Source organism: Phaenicophaeus curvirostris, chromosome 8 (assembly GCF_032191515.1).
Source record: "Phaenicophaeus curvirostris isolate KB17595 chromosome 8, BPBGC_Pcur_1.0, whole genome shotgun sequence".
Lineage (NCBI taxonomy): Eukaryota > Metazoa > Chordata > Aves > Cuculiformes > Cuculidae > Phaenicophaeus > Phaenicophaeus curvirostris.
In genome coordinates this window covers 20466946-20483630 of record NC_091399.1, presented here as the reverse complement: position 1 = coordinate 20483630, position 16685 = coordinate 20466946, and the positions used below count along the sequence as shown (strand labels likewise).

Genomic DNA, 16685 nt, shown 5'->3' with positions numbered 1-16685 from the left:
GCTGGGAACCACGTTTGCTGGTTCTTGGCATGGGCGCGAGCAAGGTTACAGGAGGATACAGCAGTTTTTTTGGAGAAGGCTGCCTCTGTGTCTGGCTGGCCCTGAGGGCAGCAAAGGGGTTAAAGCCCAGCCGTTCTGCCCAGTCAGTCTGGCTTGCCTGTAATAACCAATTAACGGAGTGTAATTGTGCAAATCCATATGTGGCAGTAATTACCAGGGAGATTAATGGATTCCTTCCTTTCTGAGTGGACCCCACCACAGCTTGCCAGCATCCCCCGCCACCCAAAAGGACTCGGTGAGGGGGGAAAGCGGGAGCTGCTCTCCCCTAGGCGCTCTGCGAGGAAGCGGAGTGGATGCGGAGGCCTCGCGGGGACTGCCTGGTGCTTGTTTAAACAGCCCTTTTCATCTCCCTGCTTTCCTTACACACAGCTCGCTGCTCCCTGGCTCAGACTCTGCCTCCTGAGGACAGTTCGTGCCCAGCCTGCCTGGTCCTGGGCTGCCACGTCCCTGCCCTCTCCATTGTCCATTCATTCCTTGCTCCCCTTTCCCCTCTTTAGCCCTAATTGCTGCAGAATATCGCGTTTGTTTGCCCTCTTCTTTTGTAGCTTTGTTATTTTAGTTGCAATGGGTAATCCAGCAAACTGTTAAAGGCATACACGAGGCAAGGAGAGGACAGCAGAGCGTTTGGGACAGGTTTTCCAGCCAGGCAATGAGGCTGCATTTGCAGGGTGGTGGCTTGCAGGCAGGCTGGGCCTGCCGTGCCCTTCGGGATGAGTTTTCTTCGAGATATAAGGCTACAGAAGCAAAGAGTGACTCTGGAACAGGTGAATACTTCCACCTCTGAATGCTGTGGGCAGGAGAACAGGGGGCTGAGTCCTGCTGGGGGAGAAAGGGGCGCACTTTGAGGACCTGTAATGGACCTGCACAGGGTTTTACATCGTGGCACCAGCACCCTGGGCACTCGAAATGCAAAACTGTCTGTCCCATTCAGCAGCCAGGGCCAGCTGTGCCTCTACATCACACACCTGGGTCTGAGCCCCGCTGACCCACAGCGCCAAGGGGAGCTGGGAATAGCTCAGCCCTGTTTCTGTGCTGGGTGATGCTTCCTGCCCCTGACAGATCGCTCGTGGAGAGTCAGCCCGTGGGGAGGGCTGACGTGCTGTCCAGGGAACCTTCCATCTCTGGTTGCACGCACAGGGCTGCAGGTGCCCCGGGGGGCGGCCGCGCTTGCGCAGCTGGGAATGGGGCAGGTGGCTTGGGAACCAAGTGCCCTTTAGAGCCTGGGATGGCAGGGAGGCATCACATCACATCTCACATCAAGCATCCTTGCAAACTCACTGCCTTCCTCATCAGGCCAAAAAAGTGGTGCTGGGGTTTAAACCCGAGTCAGTGATTTTATATTTATATATATACACACACATACATATATGTTTAGCCCCTGTGTGGGGTTTGGGACTTTGGTTAGACCATAGCTGTGTGGGCTAGGTGAGAGCCTCCCATGGATATAAAAAGCAGCCAGGCCAAAAATCCATCTTGATTTGATGGATGCTTACAGGGGAGGTAGGAGCAGAGTGTGCTCCAGCATCCTTCCTCCAGCAGGTACCTCCCAGCAGCCTGAACTGTTTGGCTTCTTCCCTCAGTGATAACCTTGTGGGTCCAGGACTGGCTGCCCCCAAAATCCATAGTGATTCTGCACAGACGTTCCTGCCACTCACTGTCTGGGCATTGCCTGGCTGTTCTCTGGCAGCCCTGGCCCCCTTCGCTCCTGTGTGCACAGTGATGGATGTAAACGATCTTTTGCTTGTTGCTGACTTGTTACCAAGGGCAGGAACGCGGCTGCTTTGAGGGAGCAGCTGTGCAAGATGCTCAGCAGAGACAGGAGCAAGGCTCTTCTCCAGTGAGGGTTACAGATGATGGGGAAGGTTTGGGGAGATTCTGGCTTCGGGTGTGCTTGCCTGGGGTCCTGGGAGCCAGCCTTCACTGACAGCTTGGTTTCCAGCCAGAAAGAGGCATCAGGGCAGCTCTTAGGTGTTGCAAATGGGATGGTTTTATTTTGCCAGAGAACTGTGCCCGCTGGTGTCAGCTAAGGCTCTCGACTGTTTTAGCTCTTCTGTTTCACCCGACCAAGGGTTCATCAATACTCACCTTCCCTTGCCGCTGTGTCATCCTAGATTATGAGCTATATGTGCCACAGCATGGCATGTAAACATCTACCAGGTCTGCTTCACCTGTGGGAGCTTGAAATAACATATCTCTTGCAGGAAGAGCCTTCCTGAAAAGCTTTTCACCTGGCACAGGTGCCTGGGGGCATTCAGAGAGATTCTTGGGGCTCTGAGGGGAGTCTTGCACAATTTCTGGGATGCTTGAAGTGTTGAGTCTTTGCTGCCATGGATTGCAGGCTTTGTGGCTGCAGGATGTAGTGGAAAGGTATGATTTAAAAGCTGCATTAATGAAATAAAGACATGATTTGTGTGGGTATGGCTTAGCTCTTAAGTGTCCAAAGTTCCCTGTGGGAACAATGCTTGTCCTGCACTGATTCCTGAGCTCTGTTTGGGAACTGTCTGATGAAAGGTGCCAGGGATAGTGCTTACAACCAGCAGGACAGACCCTGAGGCTGGTGAATTTACTGGTATAGATCAGCCTTTGGGGCTGTGCTGCTGGTCTGGAAACTAAAGACCTAAAAAGGGACTCGGCTCAAGATTTCACAATTGGGCTATGCCTGGTTAGCAGAGAAGGTGGCTCTGTGTTGGACAAGCTGCTCTGGGGTATTAGGGGCTCGCTTTAATAAGCTGACTTAAGTCAGTGCGTGTCAGTGCAGTTCCAGTACTCGAGCGTGTATTCCCGTGCCCCCATCATCCCAGGTCCGTTCTCTGCTCCTGCCCAGTGGATAAAGAGGACAGGGCCAAAACCTGTGACTGTGGGCAGTTGCTCCTTTCTTTTTCTCCCTTTCCACTGGGAAGAGGTGGTGGGGTAGAGAGCAGGTATTTTGTAGTGCCAGCAAATGTCATTCCACACCCCTGCAAATTCTTCGTGTACTCACTCCTCACTGTTGTGCTGCCTTGGTTCTGTGTAGTGTGGTACGTACTTGTCTTGATCCAGGGCTGTCCCTTTCTTTGGGGCACAGAGAATTTTGTTATGCTTCCATGGCTTTAAGTAACAGTGGACTTTTCATTTGGTACAGGGGAGCATGTGGCTTTTGAGAGCAGAATACGTTTGAAAGGCAATAGAGGGCATTGATGAGGAAAGGGATGCTCACTCCTTACCAGCCCCTCGGCTACACAGTGAGGTGAAGGATTTTAAACAGTTTCTGTAGCGAAGCATTGAGAGGAACTGATCTCATGGGAGAAGGTTTTGGCTGAGTTTCATGTTTGTTTCCCTTCAGCTGCCACTGGAAGGTGAGTCCCAGGGGAAGAACAGCCACTAGAACAGATGAGGGATGCGTGTATCTGCCAGGGCAAGGCAAAGAGATGGCTTTATCTCCCAAATGTCAAACAGACCAGGCAGGCAGTCTTGAAGTGATGTTGGTTGGATCTGGAAAGAGATGATCACAAAATGAACATGTTTGTTTTCTGTGAAGCAGAAGCCCCTGTGGCTTAGGCAACAGACCCAGGTGGGTCTAGGACAGCTCTCTGTGACCAGCTCTTCGTGGGGAGTCCCAAACCCTAACCCTCACCACAGAGAGGTGCCCCTGCACAGAGCTGTCCCTTTCCAGGACCCAGACTATCAAGAGTGGAGCTGTTTAAGCCACCAGTGGAGGCAGAGGCAGTGAAGGCTAAGGTGAGGTCTCTGCATCCCCTTTCTCCTGTCCTTTTTTACCACTGATTAATGAAGGGTTATCTTTGGGCTTCAGGTCACCTGAGTTGGGTGAGGCATTTTATGCCTCACGTGCTTAGGCAGCAAGACTTGGTTGTGCTTTGCCTTTTCTAACTGCCATGCTCAGGCTGTGTTTCTGGATCTGCTGTTTATGGAGAGGCTGCGCAGGTGTGTACCTGCGGCACCGCATCCAACAGGGTGTGTCTTTAGCAAGGATGTTGTCTGGTTTATTGTTTGGGGACTTTTTTGGTGTGTTTTCCTCTGGCGACTCGGAGGTATTGTAGGTGTGAGCTGGAGACTTCAGTGTGCAGGGCTGCTGTGCTAAGCCAGAGGTACTGGATCAGAGTATTTAGAGCAATGGAAGCTTGTTCCAAGACTTCCTTGAAACTCACTGGAGCTCAGGAGAGCCATCCCCTGGAAGATCATGCTGTTATGGAAATAGATGAGACCTTTGTGCAGTAGAGGAGATAGCAAAGATTTGAGAAACCAACCTCTCCCTCTTTCATGCAGACACACTTGTATTTAATTTCTTCCCCTGCTCTCAGAGGACCTAATGGAAAGGCTGAAATTGGGAAAAGGGTTAATGAGCCAGTGGCATATGGAGAAATGAAATGGCTCCTGAGGAGCTGCAAGTGTCCTGTGAAAGGGGCAGCAACCCCACCATCCCACTGTGGCTTGTGGAAAATGCCTGGTTGACTGAAGCAAGGACTAAACTGCAAAGGAAGCTGGATGAGAAGTGCTAACTGATGCTGCACCTTGGCGATGTGGTAGGTGTAGCTTTCCTGCACTTGGTCTAGATCTAAAAGCTGTGAGGCCGTGTGATAAGGCAGGCTTTATCCTGGGTCAGATACACTGGCTACCAGAGAGCAGGTCATATTTAGACAAAAGTGCAAGAGACAAATGATTTGGTGGAAGCCAGAGCCCTCGCTATGGCATTGGTGTGACCACTTGCACCTGATCCAGGTAGTGCTCAGTGGAGAAACCCAGTGTCAGCAAGCCTGAAGTTGTTGCCTTGCTGGCTTGCAGAGAGGATGGGTTAGAAATCCAAAGGTAAATGTTGATCTCCCCTCTCCCGTGGCAGGATACAGTGGTATTTGGGAGGAGCTGTCTTATGATAGATATCAGCCTTCTGGAGCTTTTGGGGCAGGGCTGCTGTGGCTGGTGATGGCCACTGTGTCCTCAGTCACGAAGGTACTGGTGCTAGCCCCTGATGTGAAGCTGTTCCTCTTGGATGCCTTGAAGCTTTCTTCCCCTGAGACAGGAGCTACTCAGAGCAGAAATGACCCCTTGTTACCTTGAGCTCCAAGACTTGCCTGTCTGGTATAAATAGACCATCTGAGGCAGCCAGATGTGATGGAGATTGACAGGTTGTCTCTGGAGTTTTGCACTTGCTGAAGCAGGAGGAAATGTAAAAGCATGAACACAGGGATGCAGAGTGAGAATAGCAAGAAAAGACCAAGTGGGAGCCCTTTGTGGCCTTGTGCAGGGCAGTGCTGTGGCAAGACTTTCCCCACCCTGTGCTGAGCTCCATGCAAGGTCCAGCAGACACCTCGTGCGGCTTTGCTACCCTGTCAGCTGTGTGCCACCCAGCTCAGGCCCTTGCCAAGGAGGGGAATGCAGTCTGCTCATGGAAATCCAGCTTTCCCAGCAAAACAGAATGACGAATGGAGCAGAATCCGGGGAAAAAGGGCTTTCTGAAAGTTCTCCAGGAGTTCTCTGGAGGCAGATGGGGGAACCAACTTTCACTTAAGTAGGTTTTTTTTTCTGGGTAGTCAAGCCCTGAAATCCGTGTTTTTGTTACTGGTTTGTGTGTGTGTGTTGAGTTCCTTTCCCTACAAACAATAATGTAGGGTTAATCTGGTGAAGGAACCATCTTCTGTTGAAATATTTCCTCTGACAAAAGGTTGTGGGAAAACAGCAGAACCACAGGCAATTGCATGGGCTGTGTCTTCTAATGTTTCTCTGAGAATTCTTTCTCAGGAGATGAGGAAATCTTGGTTTTCAGGGTGTAGCTTTGTTTGAAGGGAGGTAACCTAGCTGTTTTCAGGCATTTTGTAGAAATCCCAGCGTCGCATCGTGTGTACAGCAGGGTTAAAGATGGGCTTGTGTTTGGATGACAACCTCTAGGTCCTTTGGCACTCTGGAAAAGTTGCTTGCAGGGTGTTATCAAGGAGGCATCAAGTGAACCTTTTCTTCCCGTCCTTGGAAAGCCCCTTGCTGAATACGGAATGACGTGTTAAAGTGAACTCTTTTAAAGAGCCAAGTGTTCACTTCCCACCAAAATCTCCTCTGCACACGAGTGCCTTTTGCTCAGAGATCTGCCTTTGGATCTAAGTGACTTCAGCACTTTCATATAGAAATCCTGCCTTCATCTGGTGCTCATCCAACCTGGAATCTTGATTCTATAGCCCAGTTTGTTGCCTTGCACAGCTGACAAGATAAGTCAGGTGTTTACCTTCAAATGCAGAGGGATGTGAGGCTCTCTCAGTTGCAGTACTGTGATGCTCTTTTTTTTGTCTCTAGAGTCTTGATTCCAGCAAATACAGTGGAGTGACTTGTGTGAAAACAGGCAGGGAGCAGCGAGCTCCCAAATCCTAAGCTAGCACTCTGACCCAACCATTTATCCTTAGTGCCCAAACATCTCTGTGGTATAGCACAAATCTGTATTTTGGTCTTGCTTACTTCTCTCTGAACGCAACGCAAAGCAATGGATGCTTTTGGCAAAAAAACCTTATTTTCCAGAGGGTCCAAATGGCTATTTTTTTGGATCCACCTTCCCAGGGGTACTCTGTGGCATGCTTTTCCGTGACGCTGCCACTGCTGACCTTTCTGCTCTGGCAAGGAGGAGTCGCTGGGAAGCACATAGGCGGCGATTCTTTGCAGTTACAAAGGCTGGGATTGTTGGCAGCTTGACGCCCCAGAAAGTGTCTAATTGACTTGACTCTCTCTAGCTGGGTTCCGAATGGATTTTCTGCCGCAGGATATCTCAGCATTATAGTGGACCTGTTGTTTTTGCTCCTCGCATGATATTAAAAAGTGCATTGTTGGAGCAGAAAGCGTGAGTCAGAACGGATGTGTGGAAGGAGCTGCCTGTCGCCTCGTGAATGGGTGCCAGCGCAGAGGAGCGGAGCGAAGCGAGACGAGGTCACCTGCCATCCGCAGTTAGGGGCTGAAAAGTTTCTTGGAGCATCCCAGAGAATGAGCTTGGCTTGGTGGTATAGATGACACCTCATATTCAGAAATGGACAGATGTAAACCTGCCCTCTGCCCCTCAGGCAGGGAACACTAGCATTAAGATATCCCTCCATTGTAATTTTGCGATGTTTGTCCACTCCAATGCATCTGCAGTGCAGGATTGGTCCCAGGTCCCTTCTGGGCTGGGCAGAAGCCTTACTTGGGTGTGTCTGCCACTCTGTCACCTGTCACTGGTGCCTGGGAGTGTCTTATCTGTATCTGTGTCAAAATGTGCTTGTGCCACCACTGATGCCTGCCCGGGGAGGTAATTCCCTGGAGGAGTGGGCAGCTGGGCCTTGCAACCAGCAAAGCTGCTGGAGGTGCTTAGGCAGGCGTAAGAGGATTCAGTGACACTGCTGATTAGTGTTGAAGGCCTCATTACGGTGCTGGTAATTGAAGGTCTCCCAAGGTTTAAACAGGCTGGGAATTATCTGCCCTCAGAGGCTGCTCTTGGCTGCATGGGACTGTGCTTCCTGCAAGGTAGGCAGTGCCCTCCTGGGAACAGTGACCCTGGGGAGAATGACCTGTGCCTTCCAGACCCTGGGGAGGGGACGCACACTGAGTGGCAGCCGTGGGGCTCAGGGAGAGATGGGGAAGACCTGGGGAGAAGGAGAGGACAGGCTGTGTTACTGCAGGTGTGCTTGTGATGCTGCCGTTGAATACGCTGCTGCTGCTGCTAATTGCATTAGCCTGGTGGGGCTCTGGGGCTAATTTCATTACCTTGGTGTCTGTGGTTATTGCTTTACAAGAGACAGTGGTGAGAAAGGGCAGGGCTGGGTTGGGAAGGGCTGATGCAGTAGCTCCCTTCATCTCCATCCCCAGGGATCACTTTGCTTTTGGTGCCTTTTGCCTCTTTCAGGCCAATGCCAACCAGTACAGCAGATAGATGAGGTTGGGTAAGTCCATCAGTTAGCCTGGAGAAACCCAGTTTCAAGTCCCTGCTTTGCCACTGGCTTTGTCCCTGAGCGTGTCACCTCACCCTGAATGTGTCACAAGTGACAGTGTGTCCTGTGAGGGCCAGCAGGGAAGGGAGTGGGCATTTTGGCTTCTGGAGCCCTCAGCCTGGAAGTCCCTGTTGTACCTCACTAGCTATGTGAAGGGAGCCCCAGCTCTAGGATCAGCACCCTCTGGGCAAAAGGTTTTCTCTGGGACTCTAGCTCCAAAGCAGGAGGAAGACGTGTGTGCAGCTGCAGGGTTATAGGAACTGCAAGCTTTTTGTTTGCATGTACTGTTGCCACATGAACAACCTCTGCCTTTAAACAGAGATGGGATAGCAGACTGATGGGATTCTCAGTTGTGTTTGGGGTTTTCCTGGTTAAATTCAACATGTGAGGAAAACCTCTAGCTTTCCTGGCTCTGAGGCAGGATAGGAAAAGATTATTCCACTACAGACCTTCACATGCTTAGGATCTGGCTTCAGAGATCAGCATCTCAGGAGGCTTGGTGGAGTAGTACTGGGAGGTCTTTGAGATGCTGTTCCAACACGCTGCTGAAATATTGGCTGCAGTACAATGGCTCTGGAAAGCTAATTGGGAGGTGAGCGAGTCAAGAACCCCAGCACAATGGTAACATCTCAGCTGGCTTGTATCAGAGTCCTGCTCTGACTGATGACCTCCAAGGAATAGCTGCTGGATGGCAGTTGGCAGCACCAAGTCCCATCTGGGAGTGGCATGGCAATGATCTTCCTTCCTAAAATAACAGTGGCAGTCATAATGTCTTCTCCTTTTACATAACAAGGTAGGGGAATAAAAAGCATTCAATAATTTGAAGCAGTGACTTGTGCTATTTGTAGCAGAAATTGAGGAGCTGCCTCTATACAGTCCTGCAGTACTACTTAAGAGACACTGGGCTAGTTCCTTGAGTCCTGTCACAGACTGGTTTGTGTACCGGGGCTGGAACATCTCCACACCCCAAAACCTGTAGTGGACTCCTAAAAGAATAGCCCAATGCCTGCATTGCTTGAGGGAAAGGGCTTGGAGGGGTTTCCTTGGAGTTTCTCAATGTGTACATGTGTTCTGCAGCACTAAGCACTCGCTAACCCAGATCTGCTAAAAATCAATAAAGTAATCCACTTACTGCTTGGGACTGCCAACCTTTTTAAGGAGCTCAGAGCTGTTTTGTCTTCTTTCCTCTCCCCTTTCTTCTCAGCTGGAAATGAGAAAAGAGGGATGGGGAAGGGGATGTTGGCAGAGCTGGACTAAAATCAGGCTCTTTGCTCTGGGCAGATCAATAAAAATAATTCCCCACTAAAACTTCATTAGCATGGAATTAAAGCTGCCGAGATCCCATGCAGTCAGTAAGAATTAATGGTACTACTAAATCTCAGCACAGTTGGTGCTTAAAACACAAAGCTGCTTCGTTGCTCACACCTCCCTGTCCCGGCGCTGCCGTGCAGCTGGCTCTGTGGTGGCGAGGGCACAGCCCTCTTGTTCAGCCCGAGAGCAAGGGACAAGCCAGGCTGGGACTGTAGGGAGGCGAGACTCAAGTAGGTGGAAGCAACTCTGTTGTGCAAGAATGGATTTGTCTTGAAACGGTGGCTCAATTCTGAGCGCTTGTGGGTACGTGGGAGCTGGGGGTGGTGGGCAGATGATGGGAAAAGGCTCTGGGTGTTTGCTGGACAGGGAGCCTGCCCATCGCGCTAGAGCCTTCTGATGCTGGGTTGGGGAGACACCCCCCGGCAGCTGTGCCTGGGGCTGCACGAAGCCCCGCTCTCCTGTGCAAGTTTTGAAGATCATCGAGGCTGTGTGTGTGTGAAAATCACTTGTTTGGAAGCAGATTATTTGTTGGGGTTTTTGATGGAAAAATGTTTCTTTCGGTCTTGTCACAGAGGAGGAAATCTTGCCTTGCTGAGAAATCCAATTTTCTATCCAAAGATTGAAACAGGGCACCTTGCGGGCGGCTCGTCCACAGCACTAGAGGTCTCTGCCCGCGGGGCCCCGGGGCACCCCTGCCCCACGCCTGGCTCTTGCCTCCTGCCCCTAAAAGGATCTCTGGTGTGGCTGCTGAAGGACGGCACCAGAGGCAAGGCCAGCATTATCCTGAAGCAGCAAACTTTGCTTACAGTTTAGAAATCCCTGTGGTTGCCAGAGACCTGATACCACTTGGATTAGAGCAGGATGGAGATGGTTTTGGAAGGACCTGTGGGTGCATGAGAGTGTGGCCAGGTGAGAGTGGGGCAGGAGTTGTGCCTGTAGGTCCTGTGCTTGGATGTGGCTGTGGATGCTTGGAGGACTGGCCCTTGCTGAGCACGTTCACCGGGGATGCCCCCGATTGTGTGTTGGGGTGATGGCAGGGGAGGACACAAGCTCAACTGAACAGGGAGAGGGACAGGACACAGCACCCACAGTCAGATGCTGCTGTGTTATCCCTTGTGTTGGTTATCAAACCCTTTGGTGTCCCTTCCCCAGAATTCAGAACTTCGGGTGTGCAAGCAGGCTGTTCAGCTGCCTCTCCTCCACTGAAACAATTCTGCAGTGCTGTTTATGTTTGTGCAGTAAAACAAACGAAATGTGAAAGGAGGCCAGACAGAAAATGAGAGCAATCTCTTTGGTTTGTATTCCTCCTGCAAGACTGCAGTTATTTGGGTTTTTTTTTTTGCCTTGGTAGAACCTACTCTGAATACTGATCCTCTTTTATTTAACTGTGAGGAAAAAAATGTGTATGTGCCTGGACTACAGCTAAAGGGCTATGCAGAAGGCTGATACTATTGCCTGCAAACCTCCATGCTCCTGGCAGCAGTCCATTCATTCTGCCACCTGAAGATGCTTTGCCAAATAGGAGGTTCCCATTCCCAGGTAAACTCCAAGTCCTGGAGTTGGTCTAATGTATGTGCTATCCATAAAAACTGTGCATCTATGTCATGGCATCCTCCTGATGTTGCACGTTGAGAGAGCTGGGGGTGTTTAGCCTGGAGAAGAGGAGGCTGAGGGGAGACCTCATTGCTCTCTACAACTCCCTGAGAGGAGGTTGTGGAGAGGAGGGAGCTGGGCTCTTCTCCCAAGGGACAGGGGACAGGACGACAGGGAATGGCCTCAAGCTCCACCAGGGGAGGTTTAGGCTGGACGTTAGGAAAAAAATTTTCATGGAAAGGGTGATTGGTCCCTGGCAGAGGCTGCCCAGGGAGGGGGTTGAGTCCCCTTCCCTGGAGGGGTTTAAGGGACGGGTGGACGAGGTGCTGAGGGACATGGGTTAGTGATTGATGGGAATGGTTGGACTCGATGATCCGGTGGGTCTCTTCCAACCTGGTTATTCTATGATTCTATGATTACCAGGTCCTTGCACACAGATGCAGAGTAGAAACGTGAGGAAGCAAAATTGCCTTTTAAAAATAGTTTAAAAGTCGTTAATATGAGGGAGTGAAAAAAACCTTCCCTTGCTCAAACTCTGTGGCTAGAGAGAAAGAGGCATGGCAATGTCTGAGGGCGAAGGAAGAAATGGAGCTAACGAGGGTAGCCTTTCCTTCTCCTGCACACACACCTCTGGGCTGACAGCTCCTCAGTCAGCGTCTGCCTGAGCAGCCGCAGGATGCTGTGAGCAGCTCTCTGCTGGCGTATCGCACGCCTTCCACTTGTAGCATGCTTGGTGCCAAAGGGCAGCATGGGGCCCTGAGTGACCTGGAGCGTGCCAAAAGCCAGCAGGCCTTTGAAGGATGCCAAACATCCTAATCTGCTGTTCTTGCCTCTTTTTGTCTGGCTGCTTGCATGGCGTGCTCCCCATCCTGTACGTGGGGGTGGTTCGTGGTACCCCTGGGAAGGCAGAGCCCCTTTCTCTAGTCCTGTAGCCCCTTTCTCTGCTGTGTGGCTGGTGCCATCAGCAGAGCTGCAGCCCACCTCCTCCTCCAACACGCGCTCAAATCAGCGCAGACCTTGGTCTCTGCTTGCTTTACAACCTTGGGCAAAATTCCTCTCTCCTTCATTCCTTCGAGGTGACTTCATCCGAGGTCACACAGATCAGAAACCAGAAACAGTGGTCAGTGTTATTGCCTGCATTCCTGCCTTTCCCCAAAACTGCAGCAGCTGGGCAGGGGCCTCGCCAGGCAGTGGATGGGGACCGATCTCCCTTTCAAGTACCAGTAGCTGGACAAGGTGGTGCTGCAGTTGCATGTGGCTTTGACACAGTTGGACGTCTGGCTGCTTGTTTCTGCTTATTTCTACCTATTCCCAGCAGTGCCTCATTGTGAGGGTGGGTGGGCATTAAACTGAAGTCGTGGATGTGTGTATGGGACTGTCTTCATCAATGACCTGGATGAAGGCATCGAATGCACCCTTAGCAAGTTTGCGGATGACACTAAGCTGGGTGGAAGTGTCGATCTGCTGGAGGGTCGGGAGGCTCTGCAAAGGGATCTGAACAGGCTGGACCGCTGGGCAGAGTCCAATGGCATGAGGTTTAACAAGGCCAAATGCCGGGTCCTGCACTTGGGGCACAACAACCCTGTGCAGCTACAGACTAGGAGAAGTCTGTCTAGAAAGCTGCCTGGAGGAGAGGGACCTGGGGGTGTTGGTTGACAGCCGACTGAATATGAGCCAGCAGTGTGCCCAGGTGGCCAAGAAGGCCAATGGCATCTTGACTTGTATCAGAAACGGCGTGACCAGCAGGTCCAGGGAGGTTATCCTCCCTCTGTACTCGGCACTGGTGAGACCGCTCCTCGAATCCTGTGTTCAGTTCTGGGCCCCTCACCACAAGAAGGATGTTGAGGCTCTGGAGCGAGTACAGAGAAGAGCAACAAAGCTGGTGAAAGGGCTGGAGAACAGGCCTTATGAGGAGCGGCTGAGAGAGCTGGGGTTGTTTAGCCTGGAGAAGAGGAGGCTGAGGGGTGACCTCATTGCTCTCTACAACTACCTGAAAGGACGTTGTAGAGAGGAGGGTGCTGGCCTCTTCTCCCAAGTGACAGGGGACAGGACAAGAGGGAATGGCCTCAAGCTCCGACAGGGGAGGTTTAGGCTAGACGTTAGGAAAAAATTCTTTACAGAAAGGGTCATTGGGCACTGGAACAGGCTGCCCAGGGAGGTGGTTGAGTCACCTTCCCTGGAGGTGTTTGGGGCACGGGTGGACGAGGTGCTGAGGGATATGGTTTGGTGTTTGGTAGGAACGGTTGGACTCGGTGATCCGGTGGGTCTCTTCCAACCTGGTTATTCTGTGATTCTGTGATTCTGTGATTCTGTCTGTGAAACCTTGTGCTTTCTGCTGTGGCTGTGGATGCTTTACTGGTTGTGTGTGGCATGGATTGAGGTCCCTGGTCTCTGTCCCATACTCCCACCCCTTCTCATCCCATACAGCTGTGCTAAAGTAACTGGGTAATGATGCTTTTTTGGGAGTGTTTCAGGTGTTTTTTGGACTTTTTTGGATTGGGTTGGGGAGGGGGTTTGAGCTTCCAGCTCCACTAACCCCAGGAAGGTCCTGGACCTCCTCAGCCCTGGCTGCATTTCCTAGGGGTGACCACGGTCCAGCACCACAGGGACCATGGCTTGATACTAGGGGCATAGCTGCTTCGAGGCTTGTTGTGGGAGTGAGGAGCTCTCTGCCCTGCACAGCCCTAGCCCCAGATTGCTGGGACGGTTGCATGAGTCCTCCTGCCTGGACTATCAGCTGGCTTGTCCTCGGCATGCCAGACCCTCCAGGTGATGGTTGGTCATTTGCATGTCTGGAAAACATATCCACATGGCTGAGGCTCGTATAGCTAACAAACTGCATCAAGTCCTCACTGGTGGAAAAGCAAAGCATCCCCCTCCTTCCCTGTGATGCTCCTCCCCTAAACAACTTAACCTCCCCCCCTCCTCCCAATTTCTGATCTATACCAGAGCCGTCATGCATTGATCGGCATCTTATCCGGGCGATTATGCTACCAGGACAGTCTGCCGTGAATTTGCAGGGAGCCGAGACAGCTGAGCACGGGAGCCAGCCCTGAGCAGCGGAGAACAAGAGCATGTCTCATCCTGGCGAGCAGCTGCTGCCAGCGTGAAGCAAGGATGAGGCCACGGGAGGAGGCAGCTGCCCTGGCACCCTCCAAGAGCCCCTGCTCCTGCAGAGCCATGTCCCGACCTCGGCAGGCTGCGCCACGCTCCAGGCAGCTTTGAAGTTAGAGGAGGCGGTTGTGTTTAGAAAGGCAAGAGATGAACTGAAGATTAAACATGTATGGGAATTATCCTCACTTCATTAAGTTTCCTGCGGGCTTTGGCAGTAAGTATTTTACTTGCGTTTGCAATCTGTGCCTTCTGGGGTAGGTGGAGGAGCTGATCCCACAGTATGGGAGGGCAGGGGGAATTCAAAAACATGTTTAACCTAGCTGGTATGTGGCTGTAACCTGTGGTACCTTGTGCTTCTAATTGAAGCTGTCCTGTGATTGTGTGCTGTGAACTTCACCGCAGCCAAACCACGCTGCTTGAAATTATGTGGGCTTGAGTCAAACCATTGACTCCCTGCTCTGAGGTTTAGTACGTAACATTTGAGATGTGTGTGTGTGTGTGATGGACTGAGTCTATTCATCACAGTTATAGGACCAGACCAAATAAATACTCTTCCAATTGTATTTTTTATTAAGTTGTTGGAGGAGAAAAATACTTTTAAAACATAAAACAGACCCCAAGAAATTCTAAAGAGGGCTCTTTCCTTGCTCAGTGTCTGTCTCCTGCCCTTGTGACACAGACACCACCATAATTGTGTGAAGCTGTGTCTGATTAGCCAAACGAGACTGCACAGTTAGACAGTGGTTTGCGAAGGGCTGCGTCTGCGTAGCTGCGAGCTGCAATACCCCCGTTGCACACCAGCTGTGAGCGAGCTCCAGTTGTAAAACCAGAACTGCCCTTGGAAAATGGGCTTTGCAATTACTGGGGCTTGCTCATTGTTTTTATCTGAAGTTATTCCTCTTGTCACACTTCGGGAGGTGTAAGGGTAACGGGCTGATGAGCTGTAGAGCTCCCTGACCAAGGCGGGGGGCTGGAAGGTTGGAGAGCTTGGCTGCAAAGAGCTGGGAGCACCCAGGTGTCAGCTGCTGACAAAATATTGATGCTGCTCCGGCAAAGTTAAAGGACATTGTTCTTGATGGATGTGCAAAGTCTTAATATCTCTGGAAAGCTCCTCAAGTTGTTCTCAGCCTTTCCAGGCGAGTAAATGCCCCCAGGACTCTTTCACTCTCTCTGGAGGCTCCCAGGCTGTTTGCCATCAACTTCTTATTTCTCTGCTAGAGAAGGGGTTTCTGCAGGCATTGAATTGCACGTGGGATGTTCCTGCTACGTGTGTAATTTTCTTTTCTCTCCTTCTTGTACCAGATGCTCACCTCTGGTAATCCTACAACTCCAGAAAAGTCAGTGGTATTGCATCGAGTCATCCCCAAGTTTCATAAGCGCTTGACTTTCCAAAATATCTTTTTAGGCAGTTTCTGCAGTAAAGAGACGTCTTGGAAGAATCTATTGCTCACTGATGTTTTTAAGGAACAAGCAAAGGACTATTCTCCAGCCCACCAACAGTTCTGTATAATGAGACTTTAGCTTTCATTTAGAAGTATGTTTAACTGGTGCTTTAACCTAATTCTAGTTTGGTTTAGAAAAACAGAGGTGCAAAAGGGTTGGCCAAGTTTTGTCTGGGCTGCTTTAAAACGGTTGCTCTGGCCTTTCCTCAGCTCCTCAACTTTGGGCTGTGCGAGAGGACAAGTGAGGCTTCCAGAGGGATGAAGTGGGATAGATCATGGTGACCGCTGATGGAGGTGTACGGCGACTTCCCACTGTCTTGGGGTCCTCATCGCAAAGCCCATGCAGGCAGCCTACATCTCCATCAAACCTGTGGTGTGTTCATGGTCTTTGCTGCTCCCTGCTCCTTTAAACTAGCTATGAAACTGTTGCTGATCCTGCCTGTGCTGGAACCATGAAAGGAGACATCAGAATTGTGGAAAAGGGCAGTGTCGGCTTGTTGCATTCATTTTTCTTGCACCATATTGCTGGAGGGCAGAGTTAAGGTGATGCGTCCGCTGTGGTTCAGTGTGTCTGGATCTTATGGTATTCAGATTTCTTGTAGCTCTGAAATTCTGGGCTTCATTTTGAGCATAGCATCAAAAAAAAATCATATATTTTTGTATTCAGCTATTACATATGCTTTAAATTATTTTTATCTGCATTCAAGTTAGAAATAAGGTACACGTTTTTGATGGTGTGTATAAAAGTCACTTTGATCTTAAATGTCTGAATAACACCACTGAATTTGTCACAGAACGTACAAACAAATTGGTAATATAAGCACATGATTTGTGATGAGAAAAGGACAGTCAGACTCTGAAGTTACAGATGAGTATGTAGAGTAGCAGGGAGAGGGTTCAGGTGAGTCACCCTTAGACATCTAAAGCAGGAGGTATGCGCTACAGCAGGTGGATTTGTCTTCAGAGCCTGTGCTGTGGGAGCAAGGAGAGGTCTTATAAATGTGGTTTTATTCTCCAGAAGGATACATTTCATCCAGAGCCCAGCTCCCAGGGCAAGGAAAGATGCTGTGCTGGCTGTCCTTTCTCTCTGAGCACTCTCTGGCACAGTTGGTTGGGGACAAGAACTAACTTGGCTCTTCCACAAAGTCTCTTTTATTAGCACTCATGTAACTTGGCCTGTGGCCATACCACCTCCGGCTGCAATCTTGTCAGCTCTTCCAAGCAAAGCGGGGTT

At 50.7% G+C, this 16685-nt stretch overlaps 1 protein-coding gene across 5 annotated transcripts in view; it reads left to right on the top strand.

Annotated features, from left to right (window-relative positions):
* The window catches only part of RXRG (retinoid X receptor gamma), a 40429-nt gene that overhangs the window by 5232 nt on the left and 18512 nt on the right, over positions 1-16685 (top strand). The window contains exon 1 of one of the 5 annotated variants that reach the window (XM_069862706.1): positions 7428-7527. The exons of 3 other annotated variants lie outside the window; for them this stretch is intronic. In XM_069862706.1, coding sequence (XP_069718807.1) covers positions 7506-7527 — 22 coding nt within the window. In that variant the 5' untranslated portion in view covers positions 7428-7505. Of the gene's footprint in view, positions 1-7427; positions 7528-13834; positions 14224-16685 lie in introns of those variants that run through there. One more of the 5 variants, XM_069862705.1, reaches the window with a different exon arrangement.